The sequence below is a fragment of the Echinops telfairi genome, unplaced genomic scaffold, assembly GCF_000313985.2.
Source record: "Echinops telfairi isolate 266 unplaced genomic scaffold, ASM31398v2 ScPeMD7_7459;HRSCAF=8497, whole genome shotgun sequence".
NCBI classification, from domain to species: Eukaryota; Metazoa; Chordata; class Mammalia; order Afrosoricida; family Tenrecidae; genus Echinops; species Echinops telfairi.
Window position 1 is genome coordinate 1,929,688 of NW_022111359.1, and position 10,410 is coordinate 1,940,097.

Below are 10,410 nucleotides of genomic sequence, written 5' to 3' on the forward strand. Positions count from 1 at the left end.
GGCACCTGGGTGACAAGGGTGTCCCACCCCTAGGTCACCCCCTCAGGTCCACCGGTGAGCCAAAGGCCTGGAGGGCAGGACAGGAGAAAAATCCCCTGCCACGTGGCGGGCTGCAGTTCACTCGGGCACCGGTCATTTCTCATAAGATGGGGTGCGGGTGGGGAGTGAGCAGGAAGCACCCATCTGGCACAGTGGGGGCTGCAGACTCGTCCTCCCAACCCCGTGCCTGCCTGCGTCTCCTCAGGGCGCCTCCAAATGAAAGGGTGTACTGCGTGGGTCTAGGTCAGGAGGGGGGTGTGCGTGCGGCAGGGTGGTGCCCTCCGACCACACCTGTCCCGTCTGGGCGTCTGGGCGCCGAGCTACGCGCCGGAGAAGCTGGCTCGCATGCAGAATAGGGAGGACTGATGCGTCTGAATGACGGTGCCGCTGGAGAACACGGGAAGGGCCGCGGGCTGTCACAGAACCAGTACACCTGTGTCGGGACCAGTAAGGCCCGAGGCCATCCGGGAAGGCATCCTTGCTCCCTGGAGGCTCGGGCGGCCAGAGTTCGTCTTCCATACTTGGGACGTGTGGTCAGGAGAGACCAGGCCGTGAGGAAGGACGTCACGTTTAATAAAGGGGAGGAGCAGCGGGAACAAGAGGCGGGAAGGCCCTCGGGGAGATGGACGGGGCACGGTGGCTGCAGCCGTGGGCTGGCCACAGCAATCATGGTCAGGACGGCGCAGGACCCAGCGGGGTTTGCATGTGTGGCGCGCGGACTTGCTGTGGGGCGGAGCCCACTCCATGTCCCCCACCCCCCACCCCCAACCCGGGACAGCAACAGCGGCAGCTGGGCAAAGAGGTCGGCTCGGATGCGGAGACTGTCTTCTGGGGCTGCAAGGGGGCAGTCCTGGTGGGTTTTCTCAGTGAAATGAGGACAGTTAGCGGGGTGACTTAGAGGAAGACGTGTGCGAGAACACAAGACTGCGCTGGCGGGGGAAATGGCCAGGAAGCGGCACAGAGGCTTGTTCTCCATGGTGACAAACGCCATGCCCATGTATTCTTGGGGGCGGGGCAGCAAGCAGGGGTTGTCCTGGAGAATGTCGCCCCGCTCACCCTGCCCCTCTGATCGTGCCCCTTCAGACCTGTCTCTGTTCCTTCAAACTCAAAGGTAGCACTGTGTTGTTGGGTGTGTTTTTTGACCCGGAAGAAGTGCGGTCAGAATGCCCCTAGGGGACAGGATGGCGAGACGTGGTCTCACATACGTTGGGCGTGTGGTCAGGAGGGACCAGTCCCCGGGGAAGCACACTGTGCTCGGGAAAGCGGAGGGGCACGACGGAGGAAGGCCCTCAAGGAGGTGGACGGGCACCCTGGCTGCAGCAGGGGCTCAGGCGCAGGAACCGTTGCCAGGACTCAGTAGGGCGCGGGACCGGGCAGTACTTTGTTCTGTTGTGCACGGGGTCGCGATGGGTCGGGGCTAAGTCGATGGCACCCAACAATGACAACAACAAGTTCAGCTTTTCAAAAGAGCAAGCTTGGGGTCGCTGGAGGAGGCCAGCGCTGTCTTTTTGGCATGGTTTCAGGGTGGGTGGGAGGCAGTGCCCAGCATTCTTCGGGGGGAAGGGTTAGGATGACGGAAGCACTTCCATCAGAAATACTTCACACCCAAAGCCTCAGACCAAACCCACTGGCCTGGAGACAATTCCAAGTCCCGGGGCATCCTAGCCATCTTCTCTCTGCAGGAGCAGGCAGCCTGGTCTTTCTCTTGCAGAGCGGCTGGTGGGTCTGAACCGCTGACCTGGTGGCTAGCAAGCCAACAGTTCCTAAGCCCCAACGGCCAGCAGGGCCCCTGTCCCTTTCTGAGCTGCTTGTCTCAGAAGAGTTCTGTTACTGGGTAGCAACGCTGGTTTTAAAAAACGTCCTTTCTTTCTTGTGCACCTGGGTGAAGGTTCACAAAGCAGATCGCCAGTTCCCTGCCCCCCAAATCCGCACCCAGGTGGTCCCATCTCCTCTAGGCCCACCCGCTCCCTCGGTGTAGCCTCACCAACGTGCCCCACTCCTCCCAACTCCTTTCCAGATGCTTCTGGACTTTGAATTGTAGCACAATGCTTCACTTCCGCTCTCCCAGGAAACAATGTATCTTTAGGGACCCTGGCCACATAGCGGTTACACATTGGGCCGCAATCTGAAAGTTCAGCAGTTCGAAACCACCAGTGGGAGGAAGACGGGGGCTTTCTACTCCCATAAAGAGTACCAGTCTCGGAAACGCACAGAGGGGGTTCTCCCCCCGTCCTGCAGGGTCGCTGTGCACAGGCATTGACTCCAGGGCAGGGAGGTTGTTTGTTTTGGGGTTTTCTGTGCACAAAAGACATTGAGAGACACTCGGAGGTACACCAGGACATCTTTGACAGAAGCAGGCGGCAGTAGGGATCAGGACAAGGTCCTGATGCAGACGATGGAGCAGCATCTCAAATTTTCACTGTGGCGGGCTTCTCTGGCTCCTAACTACGTTCTGTCCAGAAGCCAGACATCTGAGACCCAGACAGAGGCTGCTGGCAATCTTTATGGAGGGGCACCCCCCCCTCCCCGGTGGATTCTAGGTTAAGCACTTGACTGTGAGCTGTGAACCAGAGGCCGACAAGCTGAACCCAGCCAGCAGTAGAGGAGGAGAAAAATTTAATCTGCTCCAGCAAAGACCTGCAGCCTTTTCTAGTCCCCCACCCACCCCTGTCCACACCCATCAAAGGCAATCTTTGCTGGAACAGAGCCCCTGGGTGGCTTAGAGCTGCCAGCCTTTCCACTGCACACCCTGTGGCACACAGGGACCTTGCCAGGGGCCAGAGAGCCAACACCTCTGGCTGTCTGGCTCGGGGGTGGTCCCAGCCTCTGTGCTGATGGCTTGCTGTGCTTAGGGCCCCTGGAGTGGTTCTGACTCCCAGGGACCCAATGCCCACCACCACCCTCCCCATCATCCTTGTGCCCGAGCCTTCTGGGGCAGCCACAGTGCCCCCCATGCCCTGTAGGCCGTCCTCTTTGTCACTGCCCCTCCGCTTTACCAAGCATGGCGTCCTTCTCCGGGACCGGTCTCTCCAGACAACTGCCCAAAGTCCGTGAGACCAAGGCTCTCATCCCGGCCTCTGAGCAGCTCCCTGGCCGTCCTCTTTTGGAGATGGGTTTGTGGGTCCTTATAGGTCTCCGTGGAGCTTTCTGGATTCTTCTCCAGCCCCACACTCCAAATGCCCTGATTCTTCTATGGTCTTCCTGGTCCCATGCCTGACTTTGACGTGCACAGGGGGCGAGGGGGAACACCAGGGCTTGCAGCAGGTGCACCTTCGTCCTGGGTGTCAGCTCCGCCCCATCACGCTTCAAAGAGGCAGTTTACCCGAGGCAGTGCATCCTCTGGCATCCTGACCGCTTCCGTGGCCGACGGTGGATCCAAGCCAGACAGACTGCTGGACACCTGTGACTTTTCCTGGGTCTACGGGGTTATGCTGTCGCTCGGCCCTGCTGGGCAGGTTTGGGTTTTAGCGCCGGGTGGGGGGTGCGGGGGGGCTGCTGCCATCTTTGGTCCTGGTCGGCAAGTGCTTCGAGCCACATCCCCTTTCCAGGTGCATCCTACAGGGTCAGCTCTACCCTGGGGTGGGGGCGGGGGGGCGGGGCGGGATCGGCTCCGGGGTTGGAACCCATGGCTCCTGACAGCAACTCATCTGTCAATGCTGGAGGCCAAACCCAGGCCCCCCAGAGGGTCCCAGGATCCCTGATTCCTGCTTTGGCTGCCCTGGGGGATGTGACTACATCTTTCTGATGTGGGCTGGGGAGGGGGTGGGGAGGCAAGGGGGAGTCCTCTATCCTTAGGAGTTGTCTAGCCACACCCATCAGCCCCGGCGTGGAGGTGGGGGCTATTGTCCCTCTGAAGGGTCCTTGGGAGCTGAGCTTGAAGCTTCCCATCCATGGATGTCCCTCCCCAGGACCACAGGAGACCCCACAGATGGTGAGCACCGCTCCACTGTGTCCCAGATGGGGGGGTCTGTAGCGGTCTTACAGAAACAGAGTGCCACCCTGCTGGTCTGACTAATAGGTGCTGGCAGGGACCCTCAGCAGAGCCCTCCTGCCCCCCCCCACTGTCCCCCCCAGGAGAACCCCTACCTGTGGAACGAGTTTGCGGATGCGAAGCTGCTTTTCTACAACAAGGAGCTGCTGGACACCGTGCGGGCCGACCAGGACGCAGTGGTGCGGGAGTTCTGGCGCGTACTGGCCCTGTGCCACACCGTCATGGTTCGGGAGCACAACAGTGAGTGGACGCTCCCCCACCCCACCCCGACCCTCGACCCGTTGGGGAGCTGCCCTCAGGCCTCTCCTGGTGCTGGTGACCCTGCTCACCGCGTGCCTGGCAGTGGGAGTCCACCCATCTTGGAAGGAAGGCCTGGCCATTCTCTTCCTGAAAACCCCTTGCTACGGGTCATGAGACCCATGACCCGCCCCACCCGCCCCCAGGCAGAGCCCGGCCCGTGGCTACGACCCTGTGCCTGTTTTCCACTCTCGGTTTGTTTTTTTTCCTACACATTTTCTTCTTCTTTCTTGTTCCTGGGATTTTCCCCCAACAGTTTTAATGGCCTATGATTCACACCTCGTACAATCAAATCACTCCGTGGGACGGAGAAGCACTGTACAGTCATCAGCGCCCCCACCCAGCCCCCCGGCTGCTGGGGAACATCTTCTTCCTGCTCGTGCTCGTCACTGTTCGCCCCCCAGCCTCCCCCAGCCTCTGGTTTCCTTCACTCTCTGTGGTGACTCAGTCACCTCATTCCATTGCAGACATGCACGCGCGCACACGCACACGCACACGTTACCTGTCCGTGGTTGCCCCCTTCCCACCTGCTCCCCAGAGTCCCCGGCCCATGCTTCCTCCAGAATGCTGCCCTGGGGGCAATGCCACCATTTTGGTCCTGAATGGTTGATGGGCTTCCCTGGTGCCACCGCCCCCTTCTGTTTGCCCCCCTGTCAACCACTGCACTTGAGTTCAAGTCCAGCCTTGAAGAGCCACTAAGGACAGAGCCTCAGGCCCCTGCTAGCCTCTCTTTGAACAGGAAGCCTGGTCTCTCCCATGGCTTTGAGTTCTCGTCCACATTTCTCTCCCGCCCCACCCAGGATCCTCTCCTGTGACCCCTCTCTCTCTGAGCAGTTGGTGGTCCTGGAAGCCGATGTCTGCGTGGTCCGGGAGTCCACTGGGCTAATGAGCTCCACGCGTCTCTGCTTCTCTTCAGCACAGGGGCTGTGCGTTGTTGTTTTTTTAATACTTTTATTGGGGCTCTTACATCTCTTATCACAATCCATACAGTCATCCAGTGGGTCAAGCACATTTGCACACACACCGCCATCATCATTTTCACAGTATTCTGTTCCCACTTGAACCCCTGATATCAGCTCCCCCTTTCTTCCCCCTCCCTCCACCACCCGCCCACCCTCCCTCACGAGCCCTGGATAACTTATAGATTATATTTTCCATATCTTACATTGTCTTCTATCACCCCTCACCCACTTTTCTGTTATTTGCCCCGCTCGGAGGGGGTTCTAGGTTGATCTTTGTGATCAATAACCCCTCTCCCCGGCTCCCTCCCCTAATCCTCCTGGTGTTTCTACTCTCCTTGTTGCGTGGCTGTGTTTTTTAAGCACCCATGGATGTGACCCTATTTGGAAACAAACGTTTTTCTTTTGTAAAGACGGGACTTTCTATTTCCGTAGAGAGTTAATGGTCTCTGAACGCCCACAGTGACTTGTTTTGTTTCACGTGAATGAGGGCACAGGAGTGCAGGCCTGGTCCCTCCCCGGTTACAGAAAGAGCAGAAGAGGTTCAGAGACACACAGGTGGGAGGGAGACTCCAGTGGGGCTAGAGGCAGCTGCAGGCGCCCGAGGAGCCCCGGGCTGGACTCCTGCTCCCAGGAGCTGAACGGGGCACAAGGACAGATCTCTCCAGCTGACGGACCAACCGGCTGAAGCTATCGGTGTGTATGGACCTTGCAGAGAGGGGGAGCGATGAGAGAACAATGTCTGTCGTTGAAATCACACGTGGATGCAGTTCTGCGGAGGATCGTTCAACATCAGTTGCAGCAGCACGTGGATGGGGCGCCGACGGAGGTCCAGGCCGGATCCAGAGCTGGATGATGGACCTCATTGCCGATGTCAGATGCATCTTGGCTGAAAGCAGAGAAAGCCAGAAAGGTGTTGAGCATGTGTTTACCTGAGCATGAAAAGGCGTCGGACTGTGAGCGTTCACTCTTCCCTGGGCTCCCGTGGAACCTGTCCGTGGATCAGGGGGCAGTCATTCCAACAGAACAGGACCGCCCTGCGTGGTTTGAAGCCAGGGAAGCGTGCGTGCGTGCGTCAGGGGGGTGTCCCGCCACCTTCCTCGTTCAGCCTGTGCACTGAGCCAATCCCCAGAGAAGCGGAGCTGTGTGGCGAGGCAGCTGGCCTGGGAAGTGGAGGAAGGCTTATGGACGACTCCCAAGCCACCGCTGACAACCTTGTTAGCTGAAAGCGGGGAGGACTTGAAGCCCTTGCTGATGGGGATCAAAGGCTGCAGCCTTCGGCCTGGATCGCACCTCACTGTGGGCAAGACCCAACCCCTTCACCTGGACCCGTAGACAAACAACATCCTCGTTCGGGGGGAAAGATCAAAGTTCTCAGGAGACTCATGTCGCTTAGAGCCACAACCAACGCCCATGGAAGCAGCAGGCAGAGGTGGAAGGATGGGCTGCTTTGGGTCCATCTGCTCCGTACGAGACCTCTTTCCTGTGTTTAAGGAGCGAAGAGGTCGCTCTGAGGACTGAGGTGCGGGGCCTGAGCCCAGCCATGGCACCCCCCACCCCCCCATCGCTGCATCTCCACGTGAAAGCTGGACACGGAGGGAGGGAGACTGAAGGAGAACCGATGCATCTGAACGGTGGGGCTGGCGAAGAATACTGGGTACCATGGGCTGCCCAGAGGGCACGCACATCTGTCTCGGTGGAAGAACGGGCCAAGAGACTCCTTAGCCGGGGCGGCGAGACGAGGTCTCGGGTACTCTGGACCTGTGGTCAGGAGAGACTAGTCCCTGGGCAAGGGCGTCATGCTTGCTCAAGTGGGGGGTCCGGGGGAAAAAGAAGACCCTCAAGGGATGGGTTGACACCGCGGCTGCAGCCGCGGCTTTAAGGAGACAGTTGGGGCTGTGGTGTGCGCAGGGCCCGGCAGGGCTGTGTTCCGGGGCCCACAGGGTCGCAGGGGTTGGGCACGGACCCGATGGCCCCAAACAGCTGCATGGGTGGGAATGGTTGTCACGGCAGTAGGTTACTTACTTGGGTCACTAAACTAACCCCAAACCAGAAGCCAAAACCACCGGTGGATTCCACCCCACAGCCTATTTCTGGCCATGGTCACATCCAGAGTTGGACTTTGGCCATCCGATACAGATGCAAATCCCAGGGACAACAGAAAAGTGGGTGAAGGGGAGACATGGGTCAGTATAAGACATGAAAAAAAAAATTACAAATGATCAAGGGTTCAAGAGGGAGGGAGGCTGGGGGAGGGGGGGAAAGAAGCTGATACCAAGGGCTCAAGTAGAAAGAAAATGTTTTGAACACGATGTTGGCAACAAATGTAGAAATGTGCTTGGCACCATGGACGAATGGATGGGTTGTGATAAGAGCTGTACGGGCCCCCAATAAAATGATTTCAAAAACCACCACAAAACAAACCCAAACCCCAATCCAATCCACAATAGGACCCCTGGTTGTCTTCTCTTACGGGGTTGGGACCACAGCAGTATCAGCCTTTGTCAGGTACCCACCGTGTGCCTGGGGAGGCGGTGGGGACCCCACACAAATGTCAGGGCCCAGTTCTCCACCCGTGCCCACCCTCCCATCCTCCCTCCCTTCCCAGAGCAGCTCCAGTACCAGGCCGCATCCCCTGATGAGGAGGCCCTGGTCACTGCTGCCCGCAACTTCGGCTACGTGTTCCTGGGGCGGACGCAGGACACCATCACGGTGATGGAGCTGGGGCAGGAGCGGGTCTACGAGGTGCTGGCCATGATGGACTTCAACAGCGTCCGCAAGCGCATGTCTGTGCTGGGTGAGCCACCGGCTGTGCCTGGACCCTGGCAGGGGTGAGGGGCGTGGGGAGGGGGGGAGATGGGGGTGCGCCGGGCCAGCTGGGTGTCTCCCGCCTCCCCCCCACAGTCCGCAACCCAGAGGGGTCCATCTGCCTGTACACCAAGGGCGCGGACATGGTCATCTTCGAGCGCCTGTGCAAGAAGGACATGACAGAGGTGGCCACGGAGGAGGCCCTGTTCGTGAGTCCCTGCAGCGGCCCGTGGCTCGGAGCAGGGTGCGGGTGGGGAGCCAGGCCAGGTGTGCATTGCGCGAAGGCACCCCTCATCCCGGCCCCACACCGGGTGGCCAGGGAGTGGAGGCCGCCACGCAAGGACCCCACCGGACAGGGTGGGATGGCCCCAGTAGGGTTCTGAGATGGTCACTCTTTACCAGGAGTAGAAAGGCCAGTCTCTGTCCCGCGGAGCCGCTGGTGGTTTGGGGACTGCAGATGGTGTGGGGTTCAGGGAGGGAGGGTGACGGTGGTGTGAATTCTCTCCAGGACCCTCTGTGAGACCACCGTTCATTCAGGGTGGGCCACTCGCTCCCTGAACCCTTAGTGGTGCCATGGTTATTCTGTGCACGAAAAGGCTGGGGGCTCGAAACCCCCTCCTCTCCCTGCCCCCACGTCAGCTCTGGGGAAGCTGGGGAAGAGTTTGGAGGTGGGGGTCCCACGGGAACACAGAGCGCTGGACCGGAGATCCCAACAGCAGCAGCTGGTGCTTACCCCACCCCACCCCCTGACACACGGGGCCCCCAGCCCTGGGTTTCAGGAATAGCTGTGCCCAGCTGGCAGCTACCGTGGCTCTCTGAGGCTGAAGCCCAAACTCTCACCCAGCTCCCCCTGTCCAAACAGACAGGCTTGGGGCTGTCATCTGGCCAGGGAGGAGTTGGGGGGGGGGAGACCCAAGAGGGGGCTTTTGTGGGGCCATAGCACCTTCCTGCCCCTGCCTCCCAACTCCAGAGGCCTTAGCCCTGACAGAGCCTCCCCATTCCACCCCCACCCCACCTACCCCCAGCTCCAGTCCTTGCCAGAGGAGGCAGGGGAGGAGGGCTTGGGGGTGAGGGTGGGGGGTGTCCCAGAGAAGAAATGAGACTGCCCCAAGTTGGCCCTGGGTGCAGGAAAGTGGCTGATGGTGGAGGAACAGCGTGGGCCAAGATTGAGGGGTGCAGAGGCCCAGGGTCTGTGTCTGGGGGCCCTGGCAGCTGGGACGCAGGGGCCAGGGGCCTCCAAGGGGCCCACTGGCTGCCTTAGGGGAGGACAGACTGCTGGGGGGCGGTGGGGACTGGAGAGAAAGGCGCCTGGCTGGGCTGGGGGTGGCAGGGCGTTGATGAGCCCACTGCCTTGGCCCAGACCTTCGCAGAGCAAACCCTGCGGACACTGTGCTTGGCCTACAAGGAGGTGGACCCGGATGTGTACGCTGCGTGGCAGCAGCGACACCAGGAGGCCAGCCTGCTGCTGAAGAGCCGGGCGCAGGCCCTGCACCTCTTGTACGATGAGATGGAGCAAAACCTTCAGGTGGGTGGGTTGGGGGTGCTGGCGGCGGCGGCGGCGGTGGGGCTCACTGTCTCTGCAGGGGTGCCTCCAGGCTCCTGCTCAGCCCCCTGCCCTGTGTCCCCAGCTGCTGGGAGCCACAGCCATTGAGGACAGACTGCAGGATGGCGTCCCTGAGACCATCAAGTGTCTCAAGGATGGCAACATCAAAGTGTGGGTGCTGACGGGGGACAAGCAAGGTGGGTCCCAGGCCTCATCCAGTGTGAGTGTGTGTGTGTGTGTGTGTGTGTGTGTGTGTGTATGTGGGGGAGGGGGGGCTGCCCGCAGGGAGGAGGAGGAGGAAGAGGTAGGCAGGGCAAGAACTGTCCCACCTGCCCAAAGCCTGGTTGTCAGTCCAGGCTGGTCTTTGGGGTGAACCATTGCCGTCTGGAAGGTGTCCTGGTGGCACGGCAGTGAAGCGCTCAGCTGCTACCCAAAAGGCCAGCCATTTGCACCCACCAACCCAGCGGGAGCTCCTCCTCCGGAGAAAGACCTGGCAGGACATCTGCTCCCCTCACCCCGCCCCACCAAGTAGACCCTGTGGGCCAGTGGTGCTCGTCACCTGGGGTTGCTATGGCAACAACAGCAAGTCTAGTTCCAATTCTCAGCGCCCCTCCAGGACAAGGTGGAACTGCCCCAGTGGGTTTCCAAGACCGTAGCACCACCCCTCTTTTAAAATTTCAACCGTGTTATTGACATAAAGCTCACAGAGCGTACAATTCAGCGCTTTAATCATATTAGCTCATTGGCAGGCATCACCACGCTTTCAGAACATT

The 10,410-nt window shown here is 60.0% G+C and overlaps 1 protein-coding gene across 1 annotated transcript in view; it reads left to right on the forward strand.

Annotated features, from left to right (window-relative positions):
* Positions 1 to 10,410, forward strand: part of ATP8B3 (ATPase phospholipid transporting 8B3) — a 39,518-nt gene that overhangs the window by 12,710 nt on the left and 16,398 nt on the right. Inside the window, exons 13-18 of the mRNA XM_045300038.1 lie at positions 4,114 to 4,274; positions 5,067 to 5,074; positions 7,895 to 8,083; positions 8,191 to 8,303; positions 9,455 to 9,619; positions 9,723 to 9,834. Of these exons, the coding sequence (XP_045155973.1) occupies positions 4,114 to 4,274; positions 5,067 to 5,074; positions 7,895 to 8,083; positions 8,191 to 8,303; positions 9,455 to 9,619; positions 9,723 to 9,834 (748 nt within the window). The remainder of the gene's footprint in view (positions 1 to 4,113; positions 4,275 to 5,066; positions 5,075 to 7,894; positions 8,084 to 8,190; positions 8,304 to 9,454; positions 9,620 to 9,722; positions 9,835 to 10,410) is intronic.